A 17,283-nucleotide genomic window follows, 5' to 3' on the forward strand; every position below is an offset into this window, starting at 1 on the left:
AATCATAAATCCACATTTCCATAGACCAAAGATCCCATGCAGCTGGCCATTGCAGAACAATGAGTTGCCTTGATGAATATGTAACCTTTAATCAATGTCATGAGAACAGATTACCTGACCATTGATCTCACTGCTTTACATGAACCTTTACCACACATTAACTGGTTAAATTGTTTCCCTACATTTTAATGATGACTATAATTGACAGGTATATGAAAATTAAAGTTTTTCCTTAAACACAAAACTCTAAAGTAAAGTTCGTAACTTTTCAGTGTTTCATCAGTAAGCTTGCAGAGGTTAGAATGACTAGATTCCTTTGCTTAATAATATACAAGATAGTATCGGTTAGTAGTCTGGTAACTCGATGATCTTTGGCCCATATTATTTTAACAATACCAGCAGCCGTTTCAGAATGGCATTGACCAGTGGCACAAAACAAGATCTATTATAAATGTTGCACAGCATCAAATGTAAAGGATAATAAATAGAGAAAAAATATTAATCAAGCAACTAAACATTAAAAGTGGAAAGTGGAAAAAAAAACAGCTTAGAACTGCACCAACTTGACCATCTGAGCAACACTTTGGGATCAAATTGCATCATTAGATTTGAGTTATGAGTTTGTATAAATCATATATTGATCTACTTAATCACTGATTTAGATCTTTGAGTTACTTATGGAATTTTACGTACAGTTAAATGTTATGAATGGAGAGCAGGAGTAGGCCAATCAGCTGCATACACCTCCCCACCCCCCCCACCACCCCCCCCTCCCCCCTCCCCCACCAGTGAATAAGACCATAGCTGATCTGATTTTGTTTCTTTTATTAATTCGGTTATGGGACTTGTTGGTTAGGCTGGTATTTATCATTCATCTCTGGTTCCCCTTGAGAAGCTGGTGATGAATTGTCTTCTTGAACTTCAGCAGTTCATGTACTATAGGTAGACCCACTGTGCCAATTTTGCCTCTAATCCACTTCCATGTTTAACCTTGTACCTTGAGATTCTGCCTAACAAGGCAATTAATTTACTTATGCCTTAAATATATTCAAGGATTCAGTCTCCACTGGTTTCTGGGGGAGAACATTCTACAGGGTCATCACCTATAAAAATATTCTCCTCATGATCATGTTAAATGAGAAATCTCTTGTTTTTGTACTGTATCATAGAGTCATAGAGATGTACAGCCTGGAAACAGACCCTTCAGTCCAACCCGTCTACGCCGACCAGATATCCCAACCCAATCTAGTCCAACCTGCCAGCACCCATCCCATATCCCTCCAAACCCTTCCTATTCATATACCCATCCAAATGCCTCTTAAATGTTGCAATTGTACCAGCCTCCACCACATCCTCTGGCAGCTCATTCCATACACGTACCACCCTCTGCGTGAAAAAGTTGCCCCTTAGGTCTCTTTTATATCTTTCCCCTCTCACCCTAAACCTAAGCCCTCTAGTTCTGGACTCCTCGACCCCGGGGAAATACTTTGTCTACTTATCTTATCCATGCACCTCATAATTTTGTAAACCTCTATAAGGTCACCCCTCAGCCTCCGACGGTCCAGGGTAAACAGCTCCAGCCTGTTCAGCCTCTTCCTCTAGCTCAGATCCTCCAACCCTGGCAACATCCTTGTAAATCTTTTCTGAACCCTTTCAAGTTTCACAACATCTTTCCTATAGGAAGGAGACCAGAATTGCATGCAATATTCCAACAGTGGCCTAACCAATGTCCTGCACAGCCACAACATGACCTCCCAATTCCTGTACTCAATACTCTGACCAATAAAGGAAAGCATACCAAACGCTGCCTTCACTATCCTATCTACTTGTGACTCCACTTTCAAGGAGCTATGAAGCTGCACTCCAAGGTCTCTTTGTTCAGCAACATTCCCTAGGACCTTACCATTAAGTGTATAAGTCCTGCTAAGATTTGCTTTCCCATACTGCAGCACCTCGCATTTAACTGAATTAAACCCCATCTGCCACTTCTCAGGCCATTCACCCATCTGGTCCAGATCCTGTTGTAATCTGAGGTAACCCTCTTCACTGTCCACTACACCTCCAATTTTGGTGTCACCTGCAAACTTACATCTAATTCTCACCTCTCCCATGATGAGAAACATCTTTTCAGTGGCCATCTTGTCAAGTCCCTTTTGGATGTGGAACAATAACAGAAAAAAACTGAAGAAACTCAGCAGGTCTGGCAGCATATGCATAGAGAAAGCAGAGATCCAGCTCTGGAGATGGGTTACTGAGCCTGAAACATTAACTTTGCTTTCTCTCCATACGGGTCGCAAGACTGCAGAGATTCTCCAGCAATTTCTGTTTTTGTTTCAGATTTCCTGCATCCTCAGTTCTTTGTGTTTTCTTAGGATCCTCTTTATTTCAATAAGATTATCTCTCATTGTTCTAAACTCCAATGTCCAAACTGACCTGATGCTAATCTTCATGGAATTGTATGTCTTCTTCAATTTGATGTCACCTTCAACTTCCTTAGTTAGCTTCAGATACTGTGTATTTCCCAGAGAATTTGTTTCTAATGGATTGTCAATGAATATATTACTTAATGTTTTGGAATATCTACTGCGTGTATAGAATGAGCTGCCAGGGGAGGCTGGTACAATTGCAGCATTTAAAAGGCATCTGGGTGGGTATATGAATAGGAAGAGTTTAGAGAGATATGGGTCAAGTGCTGGCAAATGGGACCAGATTAGGTTGGGATATCTGATCGGCATGGATGCAGTTGGACCAAAGGGTTTGTTTCTGTGCTGTACATCTCTCTGACAATACATCTCTTTTGACCTTTCCTTGAAATCTTTCCTTAGTTTCCCAGCTTCCTTTAGCCAGTTATGTCTTCATACTCATCACTGCCATTATTTGAGTTTACAGCAATAGTTTTAGACCCACCATCTCTCCCTCAATCTTAAATGGAAAATTCAACTGTTATGAAAGTTACCAAAGGTTATCTTTATTATGAAGTTATGTACTGATCCTGTCAAATTATACTTCAGGACATCTAGAATAGCCTGCTTTCATTTAGCAGCATGTTCACAGAGTTTTTAAAAAATAATTGAGAGGTGGGTGGATGCTGAAAAAAAACTGCAATAAATTCTTTGCCTTAAAAGTTATTGCTGACCCATTAGAGCTCATTTTTACTGTATCCATTGTATTGTAAATGTCTTCTATCTAAATGTCATTTTCCTTCAAAAGTGAAGGCAGCTATTTAGCCATTGTGTTTGTGCCGACTATTTGCAAGATTCACTTAGTTCGCTGCCCATATCCCCCTCAGCTCAAATGTTGGACAATTTCCTTGGAGCACAATTGGATTAAAGGAACTTGTACTTTATGTGGGTTTGGAACTTCATTATCTCAGTAACAGGTGGCTCAGAGGAAACAGGAAAGTCTATTTCATTCTCGGCATCGTGACAGATCTCATTTCACACAAATTTCTCTGAAAATCATGCATTTCAGAAACTGCATCTGTGCAAAATAGTAATGATTAAATTACTCATTTAGTACATGACCATTTAGAGAAATAAGATATGTAAGTACATATTTGCCAATGCCAAGACAGTCAAATGATTGTTTTATGATTTAAATATAAATGGAAGAAAAAAAGATTTGCAGTTCATAAACTAGTAGTCTATTTGTTTTAGTTCGTTCAATGTTTCAATGATAATTTTAACACTGTTAATAAAGTGTACACATTTGAGCCTAAATGATAACATTGTTCACATAAGTATCAACAAGATCTTTTTGAAGTTCTGTGTGCCTGTGGATGTTCTCTTTGTGTGGACTTGATTCAGATACTTTAATAGATTTAGATTTTATTTGATCACTTATTTTCTTGGGAAATTCTACAGTTTCAATGTGACACTTTGGAGTGCTTTATTTAACAGTAGCACTCTGTATCAACAACATTCTTGTAAGTTTACAAGGGAGGAAACTATTAGCCGACCGTGTTTAGAACCGGTGTACATAGATCCTGCTCTTTTTCAGTGGGGTAAGGATATAGCTTTCTCTTAAGTGGACAGCGGGTCAACAAAGATTTTTGATTGTGTCAAAAAAGTGGTAAGAGCATTACGCTTGGAAGGTGAGTCATGGAAAGCTATGATCCCATGTCAAAATGGAACAACCTGGTGACTGCATATCTGGAACAAAGCATTCAGAAGGAAACAGTGTAGTTTGCTCCAGTCAGCGCAGGAGAGTATTGTTGCAGTGCATTAGAGCTGGAGTTGCAGGAACAAGAGACACTAAAATCATAGGCAAAAGACATGCCCGTGATAGAAGGAAAAACATTTTCATGCCGCATGTTGTTAGGATTTGGAATGCACAGTGTGGTGGAGGCAGAGACAGTTGAGGCATTCAAAAAGAAAATAAACTGACTTTGTAAAGGAAGAAGTGCAGGGTTATAGGGAGAAAGCAGGGAGGGAAAAGAAGCGAAATGCTCATTTAGATACAGTGCAGACTCATTGGGCCAATTGACCTCATTCTGCACTGTAACAAATCAGGTTCTATTAGAATTGAAGTAGGGGAACCAGTAAGCAATAGAGGGCCTGAAGAACACTATGCAGTGAGGCCAGCCAGGAATGATCTGATAGACTGCTTGTCTACTCAGTCTATTTACTTGAAATGTCAAAGAGCCACTCCATATTATCAATTCACCAATCCCTTGATTTTACATTCCAGAACGTGGGAGGAATTGACACAAGTGGTTGCTGGCAGAATAGGGTGATCTGTGAGGTGTAAGGAACCCCATTCTGCTTGAATAGCTCTACTGCAGTTCTTTAATTAAACTACAGGATTAATGTCCTCGATAGGTTTCCCAATCAGTCCGAGAAGGCTGGTGGAGTTACACTTGAAATCTGTCAAAGGGAGAGTTTCTAGTTAAAAGGGGCTTGGGCTGCGGTCAGAAAAGCTGAACTGGGTATTGAATCCTTAGGCTTCATGACCACAGCAACCCTGGTAAGGGTCCCTCCTGGATCTCAGATTCTTACCTGGATGTCATCCTTTAGGATTGAGAGATCAAAGTGAGTTGATATTTGTTGAGGATAAGGGGGAGAAGCTAGCATTTCCAGCAGGCTGCTGTGGATGGAGGAGCAAAAACAGACATTGCTGGAAAAACTCAGCAAGTCTGGCAGCATCTGTGGAGAGAAATCATAGTCAATGTTTCAGTCCAGTGATTCAAGCTGTGCTTTTCCAGCGCCAGACTTTTCATCTCCTCACAATGTCATCTTGAACGGCTATCACTCTCTCCCTTGTCTATGCCACCTCACACCCAAGTCTCTGTCCACAGTTACACTCCACAAAGGTTGTGCTTGTCATCACATACTCAAAACTCTGTTTTTGCTCTGGGGACATAGTCATTGCCTGGCACATGTTACTTGCCACTTGTCAGCCCAAGGCTGGATATAGTTCAGATCTTGTTGCTTTTGAGCATGGACTGCTTTAGGACTTGAGGAGACAGAAATGGTCTTGAACATTATGCAATCAGTGGTGAACATTCCCATTTCCGACCTTATGATGGAGGGAAGGTCATTGATGAAGCAGCTGAAGAGATTTGGCCAAGGAGACTACCCTGAGGAACACCTGCAGAGATGTCCTGGAGCTGAGATGATTGACCTCCAACAACCATGACCATCTTCCCATGGGCCAGACATGACTCTAGCCAGCAGAGTCTGCCACCTGATAGCCACTGATTCTAGTTTTGCTAGGGCTCCTTGATGCCAAACTCTATCAAATGCAGCCTTGATATCACTCACACTTCATCTCTGGAATTCAGCTCTTTTGTGTATATTTGAACCAAGGCTGTAATGAAGTCAGGAGCTAAGTAGCACTGATGGAACCCAAACTAGGCATCACTGAGCAGGTTATTGCTAAGAGGTACTCCTTGATAGCACTGTTGATGATATCGTCCATTACTTTACTGATGATCAAGAATAGACTGACGGAGGAATAATTGGCTGGTTTGAATTTGTCTGGTCTTTTGTTTAAGGGAAATTTTCACATTGTTGAGTAGATGCCTTGTGTTCTAACTATACTGGAACAGCTTGGCTAGGAGCATGGCAAGTTCTGGAGAACAAGCCAGAATGTTGTCAGGGTCCATAGTCTTTGCAGTATCCAGTTTCTCCAACTGTTTCTTGATATTATATAGAGTGAATCAATTGGCTGAAGAGTGGTATCTGTAATGCTGGGGACCACTGGAGAGGCTGAGATGGATTATCCACTCAGTGTTTCTGGCTGAAGATTGCTGCAAAAGTGTCAGCCTTTATCCTTTGCCCTGATATATCAAGCTTTTCATCATTTAGTATGCAGATGTTTGTGGAGCTTCTTCCTCCAGTGAGTTGTTTAATAGGCCATTACAATTCACGACTGGATGTAGAAGGACTGCAGAGCTAAGATCTGATATGTTGGCTGTGGGATCATCTAGCTTTGTCTATCACTTGCTGCTTTTGCTGTCTGGCATGGGCGTTGTCATGTTTGGTAGTTCACCAGATTGACATCTCATTTTTAGGTATGCCTGGTGCTGCTCCTGACATGCCCTCCTGCATTCTCTAATGAACCAAGTTTGACCCCTGGCTTGATGGTAATGATTGAGTGGATGATATGGCAGACCATGAGTTTGCAGATTGTGCTGAAGTACAATTCTGCTGCTGTTGATGGCCTACAGCGCTTCATGGATGCCCAGTCATGAACTGCTAGATCTGTTCAAAATCTATCCCATTTAGTGTGGTGGTAGTGCCATAAAACATGATGGAGATATGGAAATTATTAAGGTATATGGCGCATATCGGCTGTGGGAAAATACACTAAAATATTTGACAGTAGATTGACAATGACTAATATTTGAACAAACACCACATGGTCTATAATAGATATACATTTCTCTAAGGCACAAACAATCAAATGGAAAAGTGAACCAATTGTGATTAACAAAAGAAGTTAGAGAATGTATTCGATCAAAGGAAGTGGTCTATATGAATGCCAAAAAAAGTAGTAAGCCTAGGTACTGGGAGCAAATTAAAACCAGCAAAGCAGGACCAAGAAGCTGATAACAAAATAAAATGAATGCAACCTAGCAAAAAAAAAACAGTAAAAGCTTTAGTTATGTGAAAAGGAAAAGATTGTCTGTGACAAATGTGGGCCTATTACAGGTGGAGACAAGATAATTTACAGCGCTGAACAAGGAATTGCTAGTGACACTAAATAATTACTTTGTGTCTGTTACCATGAAAGAGGAAATTTGTTGAACTGAAAAACTGAGAAAATAGTAAAGATGTACAATGTGAAATGTTATCTGGATTGAAGGTTGATAAATTCCATGAACCACATGAGCCATAGCGTAGAGTGATGAAGGATGTTTCTATAGAGATAATGGCTGTATTGATGGCTATCTTTCAAATTTCTTGAATCCAGAAAGATTCATGCCGACTGGAAAGTAGCAAATTTAAGACATTTTTTAAGAAGGGAGGGACAGAAGGAGAATTGAGAACTATAGGTCTGCTGATATCAGTTGAAGGGAAAATGTTAGAATCTACTATACATAGGCACATTTGGGTACTTTTTAAAAATGGTAAAAATTGGCCAGAGTTAACATGGATTTATGGAAGGAAATCTTGGAGTTTCTTGAGTGTTTATCTGTCGCACTGAAAAAGGTGAAACAGTAGATGTGGTGTATCTGGATTTTGAAAAGGCTTTTGATAAACTCCCACACAGATTAGTGAACAAAATTAGAGTATACAGAATTGAGGGAGTACTCAATGAATGGCAGGACATTAGGAAGCACAAAGGAATAAAGGGATCTTGGGGTGCTTGTCCACAGATCACTGAATGTGGCAGGACAGGTCAATAGGGTAGTTAAGATGGCATACAGACATTGCCTTTATCAGTCATGATGTGGAGGTGCCGGTATTAGATTGGGTAGACAAAGTTAAAATCACACACCATGCTTATGGGTCAACAGATTTATTTGGAAGCACTAACGTTTGGTAGCTACTTGCAAAAGGAGCAGTGCTTTGAAAGCTTGTACTTTCAAATAAACCTGTTGCATAACCTGGTGTTGTGTGATTTTTGACTTTATCAGACATGGCATAGATTTGGGAGGTTTTGATGGAGTTTTTTGGGAGATTTTGACTGAAAATAGGCCACAGCTGGAGTTGTGTGTGCAGTTATTGTCACCACATAATAGGAAGAATGTGATTGCTTTGGAAGGGATGCAGATTCATCACGATGTTGCCTGGGATGGAGCACTTTACCTATGAAGAGAGAGACTGGATAGGCTTGGATTGTTTTCTTGCAGAGAAGGCTAAGAGGAGACTTGAATGAAGACACAAGATTAAGACAATGTAGACACAGTAGATAGGAATCAGCTATTCCCTTAATCAATAATGAGGGGGTGTGATTTTAAGGTGTAAGGCAGGAGGTTTAGAGGGGATATGGAGAAATTCTTTTTCACCAGAGGATGGTGGGAATCTGAACATGCACTGGGTAGCATCCGTGGCAAACTTCACAACCTTTAAAAAGTAGTTGAATGAGCACTTGAACTATCATAACATTCAAGGCTGAGGGCCTAGCGCTAGAAAGTGGGATGAGTGTGGATAGGTCAGCCAAAGGGCCTCTACTGGTACTGTGTAACTCTGACTGTACAATATTTTTAATTGACAAAAGCCAAAGAATAAGGATAAATGATGACTCTCAGAAGCACAGGTTATTACTACTAGGACTATTTGGCCTATAGCTGTTCATATATTTTTTATAAATGATCTGGATGCAGGGATCAGTAATATTTCTAAATTCACTGATAACAGATAATTAGGTGGATTTGGAAGTTGTGAGAAGGCTGTAGGAAGCTTCAAAGGGACTTGAACAGGCGAAGTAAATTAATTGAGTCCTATTTGCCAGCACTTGACCCATATCTCTCTAAAACCTTCCTATTCATTTATCCATCCAGATGCATATTTTGTAATTGTACCAGCTTCCACCACCTCCTCGGGTAGTCCATTCCATACACGCACAACTCACTATGTGAAAAAGTTGCCCCTTTAGGTCCTTTTTAAATCTTTTCACTCTCACCTTAAATCCATGCCCTCTAGGTTTGGACTTTCATACCCTCAGGAACAGACCTTGGTTATTCATTGTATCCATGCCCCTCGTGATTTTATAAACCTCTATAAAGGTCACCCCTCAGCCTCCGACACTCTCGCGAAAATAGCCCCAATTTATTCAGCCTCTCCTTTTAGCTCAACCCTCCAAACTTGCCAACATCCTTGTAAATCTTACCTTAACCCTTTCATGTTTAACACCATCCTTCCTACAGCAGGGAGACCAGAATTGAATGCAGCATTCCAGTAGTGGCCTAATTGATGTCAAGTACAACCACAACATGACCTCCAAACTCAATGCACTGACCAATAAAGATGAGCATTCTAAATGCCTTATTCACTATCCTATCTACCTGCGACTCCACTTTCACAGAATTATGAACCTGTACTCCAAGGTCTCCTTGTTCAGCAATACTCCCCAGGTCTTACCATTAAGTGTGTAAGTCCTGCCCTAATTTGCCTTTTGAAAATGCAGCACCTCACATTTATCTAAATTAAACTCTATCTGCCATTCTTCAGTCCATTACTGAACTAATATGTTCAGTGAGCAATTAGGAAGACAAATGATGTGCTGGATGTCATACCGGGGGGATTTGAATACAGTTGTACAGAACTAATTACACTGCACCTGGCATATTGTGTATAAATTTGGTCTCTTTACCTAAGGAAGCAAATACTTAATATTCAGGGGAGTCAGCAGGCTGATCCCTCAGATTGCAGGTTGGGCTAATGAAGAAATATTGAGGATTCTGGGTCCTTGATCTCACCTGAGTTTTGAAAGTTGAGAAAGGATGTTGTTGAAACTTGAATTTGTTTTGCTTTTGCAGCATGTGACAGGGTGTGTGTGGATGTTTCCCCTGGATGGTGAGTCCAGAACTGGCAGCAGAATCTCAAAGTATGGGGTAGACCTTTTACAACAGAGATGGAAATGAATTCCTTCAGAGCATGGTGAATCTTTGGAATTATCAAAGCCCAGAAGGCCATGGGAGCTCAAGCAATGACTGAGCAGGTTCAAGACAGAAATTGATAGACCTCTGGAGACTCATTACTTCAAGGGATAGTGATAGTGTAAGAAAGTGGCGCTGCAATAGTTGATCAGTCACAATCCATTAAATGGCACAGTAGGTTTGACAGGCTGAATGATGTACTCCTGTTCTTTAATTTCTCTTAATTTTTAAACAGAGGAATGGAAAAAAGTTAGGTAAACAATTTACAGTTCCTAAAGAAACCTTGAGCATGCAACAACTCCTCTCAGACTATTAGAAGTCCATTTCTTTCCTCTTCCTTTCAGCTGCCTCACTGTCATCATTTCCCTGAAGGAGGAATGCCAGCAGTTCACTTGCCAGCTTTCTGCACTGGAATAATTCACTGAGCGGATACAATTCCAGAAAGATCAGGTGAGAAATCAGTTGTTAACCTGCTTGCTGGTGAGGACTGAGGAAGAGGTTACTGGGTGGAAATGATTGTGGTCAGGGGCAGAAAGAGGCTTCAACTTTCCCTGTATGACAATGGTAACAACAGTCCTTCAAGCGCCATGAAAAGACCATTAGCTTTTCAAACATTCCTAGTAGCTTCTGACCTTGGTTTCAGACTTGTTTCCCCACGGAAACATCGATTCAAGCACAGTTGGGCTTCTATTGATTTGCTGAAAAGAGTTTGGTATGCTTTCCTTTATTGGTCAGAGTATTGAGTACCTGATTGGAGGTCATGTTGCAGCTGTACAGAACATTGGTTAGGCCACCTTTGGATTACTGCGTGCAATATTGGTTTTCTTCCTATCAGAAGGATGCTATGAAAGTGTTACCAGAACCCTCATGTGCGTAGGGCTGAGATCACATTCTCAACAAAGAGGTAGAATTCTTCAGCTGGTCCTTCGCTGTGGCAAGATAGTCCTGCATCCCCTAGTCTGATTTTCTCTTTACCACTAGTCTTGGAGGCATCAGACAGCAAAGAGTGGTGGTAACAAGATTCCTTGTTAACAATGCCCCTCACCTTTCTGAGTGTTGCCATAGTGGTCTCACTGAACCGCGATCTCATTCTCCTCTTTAAAGAGAACCCATTCATACTAAATTAATCTACATTGAAGGAAATGCTTTAGATGTCCTCAATCCCACCCCAGTGTCATTGATACTCCAAAAATCACACCCTTCATACATGTTAAATCATGAAAATTTATTATCTGCCATTGCCTGTTTAGTAGCCTTACGGCAGTATGTTGAACAAAGATGAAGTTAGCGTTCCAAATACTTTAATTTCATGTGTATAACTCATGAGTTTCAGTGCTTACCATCTGACTTGCAAAATACATGATGTACTTTAGTGAAACCATGTGTTTCACTGTGACAGTTTTCCTGGAGGCATCAGAATGAATAAAACAATATAAAATGATCATTCACCATTAACTCAGCTCAAATTTTTAACTCTTTCTTTCCTTTCATCCCGGTGCTGCATTTATGCATCCAATTTTTATCTCCAAAATCCGTAACTCCTTGGAGAGTTAAACAAGATAAATAAGTGAGGATGACTGTGTGTAACAAAATAATTGTACAATGGAATTTATGAAACCTTATTATCATACTCAGCATAGTCAGCTAATTTCAATCATTACTACAGACTATATATATATATATATATATTCTCTGTGAGCACAGGCAGTGCAATGGATACATGTGAAAGGGAGAATAAAAGCCACAGCCCTCAAAGAGCTACTGCTCTACCAACACAAAGCTCTACACTGTACCTGACTATTGCCGTGAAGATAAAATTATGGATTGATGTTTCCTCCTACAAAATATCCAGCTATAAGTAGAGGAGAGCACTTCTCCACCCTGTTATCAAACATGCTGCAGACCAGCGAGTTGTACTTGAAGGTAAAAGCTGTCTCCCAGGAAACAAAAGAAATAAGAGAAAGATTGAGCCATACACTTGATTTCGCCCCCACTGCCATTCAAGTGCATGCCTGAAATTCCACATCAACTTCAGTTTCTCACCCTGATCCAAGTTCCTCAGATATTGAAACAGCAAGAACAACATGCCATTCACACTTGGACAGATGAGTTGCAAGTAACATTGGTGTCACACGATTATCAAGGCATGGCTATTGCTAACAATAAAGTATCAAACCTCTTTCACTTATCATCGCTAAGTCCCCAACCATCAACATACTGGAAACCAGTACTGGCCAGAAATATGACTGCGAGGAGAAAGTGAGGTCTGCAGATGCTGGAGATCAGAGCTGAAAATGTGTTGCTGGAAAAGCACAGCAGGTCAGGCAGCATCCAAGGAACAGGAAATTCGACGTTTCGGGCATAAGCCCTTCTTCAGGAGAAGGGCTTATGCCCGAAACATCGAATCTCCTGTTCCTTGGATGCTGTCTGACCTGCTGCACTTTTCCAGCAACACATTTACAGCTCAGAAATATGACTGCACCTAACAAATAAATACGGTGGCTATCCGCAAGTCAGAAGCTGGGATTCTGTAGCAAATAACTCAACTTCTGACTTCCAAAAGCCTGCCCATTAGATAGCATAAGTCAGCAGTATTGTAAAACCTCTCTCCCCTGTAAGAGTGCAACTCCAAAACACAGGGATCTTGACTCAAATCAGGACAAAACAACTTCTTTAGCCAGGTGAGGAGGGATAAATTAGAGTTTCCTCTTTTAAAACCCCTCAGTTGGATGCAACAAACATTTTAAATGTTTTAACACATAGCTGCATATCACTCCATTAACACCACAGTTTGCTAGTTCAATAGAATCAAATAATGAGACAATAGCAAGGTTGAGTTCCTGAGCCTTGGATGCTGCCTAACCTGCTGTGCTTTTCCAGCACCACTCTAATCTAAACTCTAGTTTCCAGCATCTGCAGTCCTCACTTTTGCCAAGTGGATCTTATCATGTGCTGATCCCAAGCAATAAAATTGCTTAAAACATTAAAATAAAAAATATTTTATTTATTAATAAAAATAAAATTAAAACATTAAATACATTAAAAACATACAAAACTACAGGTATAAAATATGAAAAAGACAGTTTTCCTAGTATAAAACAAGGATAAAAGAATATGCAATTTAAAAGTCCTCATCATACCCTTCAAGTATTAGGTTTTATCTGAAATCATAGTTGTTTGTTTAATTGATGTCTTATATTCTGAATATTGTTGACATCTTTAAGTTTTAGATGAAAGAATATTGCTTCAATTATCTTTATTATTGGACTGCATTCTTCAAGAGAAACTGAGAAAAAACAGAGAGAGAAAATTAGAGAGAGAGAGCATATTAGAGAGAGAGAGCGAGTTAGAGAGAGAGAGAGAGAGAGAGAGTGCCAATTAGAGAGAGAGAGCGTGAAAGAGACAGAGTGCGAAGAGAGAGAGAGAGAAAGCGCACGCGTGAGAGACAGAGAGAGAGAAACCATTCTCTTGTCTCAATTATAAATACATCTTTCTCTCTACCAAATCAGCTGCTTTGTACGTTGCTAGCCTGGATTCATTGTTTTCCAAGCTAGATAATTCACAGGTGTCTCTTCATCACCGATAAATGAAACTTACATAAAAGATATAAAACTTATGTATTATCATGTCTGAACTCATTGTTTTCTGAGCTAGATAACTTACAGGTGATTCTTTCATTGTCAAAATGTGAAAGTTATCCATAAAGGTATGATCAAATATGTGATTGAGATCTGAGTTTCAATGTCTTTTAAAATGGATCTTTTTGGCTCAGACTAGTTTTGTTTATCTCACATAGGTTAGTCCAGCTTCATGAAACCAGTGATCAGCCATGATTTGGAGATGCCGGTTTGGACTGGGGTGTATAAAGTTAAAATTCACACAACATCAGGTTATAGTCCAACAGGTTTATTTGGAAGCAGTAGCCCTTCATCAAGTGGTTGTGGAGTATAAGATCATAAGATTGTAATTCTGTGTCCTACAATCTTATACTTCACAACCACCTGGTGAAGGAGCAGCACTCCGAAAATTGGTGCTTCCAAATAAATCTGTTGGACTATAACTTGATGTTGTGTGTTTTTTAACAGTGATCAGCCAATCATTGTGGACATTTTAAATAAGTATTTTTACTTTTTGAAACCATTCCATTAAGGTCCCAGGTATTAAAATATAGGTAATGGAATTTGAATATCATTACTTTGACAAGCCTACCAACCACCTTAAACATTCACTCCATTCAATATCCACGTATAGAAGTAGCACTCTGTACCATTTACAGATGTTCCTCCAAAGTACTATTTGATCCTGCAACCTTATCTGAAAAGGAATCAGGGCTATGGGGAGAAGGCAGAACCTTGGCACTAGGTAAACTACTTCTTTGGCGAGTCAGTACACTCATGACAAATGTACTGATCGGTTTCTGTGCTGTTACCATTACATGCTTCCAAGAAGTCAACCATTATCCTGACTTTGAATTATACTGTTGTTTATAATCAATGGGTCAAAATCCCGAAACTCCTCCCTAATAGCCCTGGGTGTGTCTCTGTGTGTACCAACAACAGTGGTTCAAAGATGGCAACTCACTGTCACTGTTGCCTGAGAATTTAAGGATGTAAAATAATTATTAGCCTTATTAACAATAACCATGAATTACTGACTAACAAAGGTTCTATTGATTTCCATAGGTCTGAAAAAGCTACAGATTTCTGAATCTGTAGATTCAGAATATTCTGAATATTCCTGAAATATACTCAGAATTTGAGAATCCACAGCACTCTCCAAACACACTCAAACCTCAGTGTTGGAATTTCTTCCCATTTGGGTTCAAAAGACAGTACCCCTATCGTACTAGACTCTCTACCCAAGCAAAACTGCTTCTCAGCATCAAAGGCACCTCAGGCCTTCTTATACTCCTCAATTGATTTCTCTAAAGTACAGAAAGTATGTGGCCTTTCCAATCATTGTGCCAAAAGACATAAGAATTTTCTAGGAAGGAAGAGTAGGGCAAGACATTGATTGGGTGTCAATATGCTCTATACATATATTTCCTGGATGTAAGTTTGCTATGGATGTAGAGCTGGAAGGTTCATTTTCAGACATTTCATCACCATACTAGGTAACATCTCCAGTGAGCCTCCGAATGAAGCACCGGGGTGTAGCCCACTTTTTATTTATATTTTTGAGTTTCCTATGGCTGGTGATGTCATTTCTTATGGTGATGTCATTTCCTGTTTGTTTTTCCTCAGAGGTTGGTAAATAGGATCCAAGTCAATATGTTTGTTGATAGAGTTCCAATTAGAATGCCATACTCCTAGAAATACTCGTGTATGTCTTTGCTTGGCTTGTCCTAGGATGGATGAGTTGTCCCAGTCGAAGTGGTGTCCTTCCTCATCCGTATGTAAGAATACTAGTGAGAGTGGGTCATGTAGTTTTGTGGTTAGTTGATGTTCATGTATCCTGGTGGCTAGTTTTCTGCCTGTTTGTCCAATATAGTGTTTGTTACAGTTCTTGCATGGTATTTTGTAAATGACTTTAGATGACATCCATCAATATCAACCTAGCCAAGGAAACACTGACTACATTATTAGAAGAACCAAAGACACATACACCAAACACCAAACATCATCAGCAAGGACAATATCATCATACCTATTCCCGCTAGTTTCCCAACCAAGGGGAAAGACCTATCCATGCCCCTCATGATTTTGTAAACCTCTATAAAGGTCTCTACTCAGCCTCCAAAACTCCAGGGAAAACCCAGTCAACTAAACAACCTCATCCTTCCCTTTGTAGGGAGTCCAAAATTGCACACAGTATTCCAATAGGGGCCTAACCAATGTCCTGTACAGTCACAACATGACCTCCCAACTCCTATAATCAATGCTCTGACCTATAAAGGAAAGCATACTAAATGCCTTCTTCATTACGCTATCTACCAGAGACTCTACTTTCAAGGAACTATGAACCTGCACTCCAAGGTCTCTTAGTTCAGCAACATTCCCCAGCACCTTACCATTACATGTATAAGTACTGCCCTGATTTGCCTTTCCAAAATGTAGCACTTCACATTTGTCTAAATTAAACTCTATCTGCTACTCCTTGGCCCAATGGCCCATCTGATCAAGATCCTTTTGTAATCTAAGGTAACCTTCTTCGCTGTCCACTACACCTCCAATTTTGGTGTCATTTGCAAACGTAACAACTATATCTCCTATGTTCATATCCAAATCATTTTTATAAATGACGAAAAGCATTGGACGCAGCACCAATCCTTGTCGTGCACCACTGATCACAGGCCTCCAGTCTGAAAAGCAACCTCCACCACCACCCTCTGTCTTCTACCTTTGAGCTAGTTCTGTTTCCAAATTGCTAGTTCTCCCTGTGTCCCATGTGATCTAACCTTGCTAACGGTGGCATGGTGGCTCAGGGTTAGCATTACTGCCTCAGGGTCCCAGGTTCGATTTCAGCCTTGGGCGACTGTCTATGTGAAGTTTGCACATTCTCCAGGTGTCTGCGTGGGTTTCCTCCAGGTACTCCGGTTTCCTCCCACATTCCAAAGATGTGCAGGTCAGGTGAATTGGCCATGGTGGGTTACTCTTCGGAGGGTCGGTGTGGACTTGTTGGGCCGAAGGGCCTGTTTCCACACTGTAGGGAAGCTAAATCTAAATCATAGAATGTAGAACAATACAACACAGAATAGGCCCTTCGACCCTTGATGTTGCGTCGACGGTGAACTATTCTCAGCTCGTCCCCTACACTATCCCAAAATCATCCATGTGCTTATCTAATGATTGTTTAAATCTCCTAATGTGGCTGAGTTGACTACATTAGCAGGTAGGACATTCCACACCCTTACCACTCTCTGCATAAAGAACCTGCCTCTGACATCTGTCTTAAATCTATCACCCCTCAATTTGTAATTATGCCTCCTCATACAAGCTGATGTCATCATCCTCGGAAAAAGACTTTCACTGTCTACCCTATCTAATCCTCTGATCATCTTGTATCTCTCTATCAAATCCCCTCTTAGCCTTCTTTCCAATGAGAACAGACCCAAGTCTCTCAGCCTTTCCTCATAAGACCTTCCTTCCAAACCAGGCAATAACCTGGTAAATCTCCTCTGCACCTTTTCCAATGCTTCCACATCCTTCCCGAAATATGGCGACCAGAACTGTACACAATATTCCAATTCTGGCCGCACCAGCGTTTTGTATAGTTGCAGCATGATATTGCGGCTC

The 17,283-nt window shown here is 40.4% G+C and overlaps 1 protein-coding gene across 4 annotated transcripts in view; it reads right to left on the reverse strand.

The window, feature by feature from the left end:
- The window catches only part of pde8b (phosphodiesterase 8B), a 259,858-nt gene that overhangs the window by 218,679 nt on the left and 23,896 nt on the right, over nucleotides 1-17,283 (reverse strand). For 2 of the 4 annotated variants that reach the window (XM_060843664.1, XM_060843655.1), the window contains exon 2: nucleotides 5,697-5,733. The exons of the other annotated variants lie outside the window; for them this stretch is intronic. In XM_060843664.1, coding sequence (XP_060699647.1) covers nucleotides 5,697-5,733 — 37 coding nt within the window. The remainder of the gene's footprint in view (nucleotides 1-5,696; nucleotides 5,734-17,283) is intronic. 4 annotated transcript variants of the gene reach the window in all.

Source organism: Hemiscyllium ocellatum, chromosome 2 (assembly GCF_020745735.1).
Source record: "Hemiscyllium ocellatum isolate sHemOce1 chromosome 2, sHemOce1.pat.X.cur, whole genome shotgun sequence".
Taxonomy (NCBI): domain Eukaryota; kingdom Metazoa; phylum Chordata; class Chondrichthyes; order Orectolobiformes; family Hemiscylliidae; genus Hemiscyllium; species Hemiscyllium ocellatum.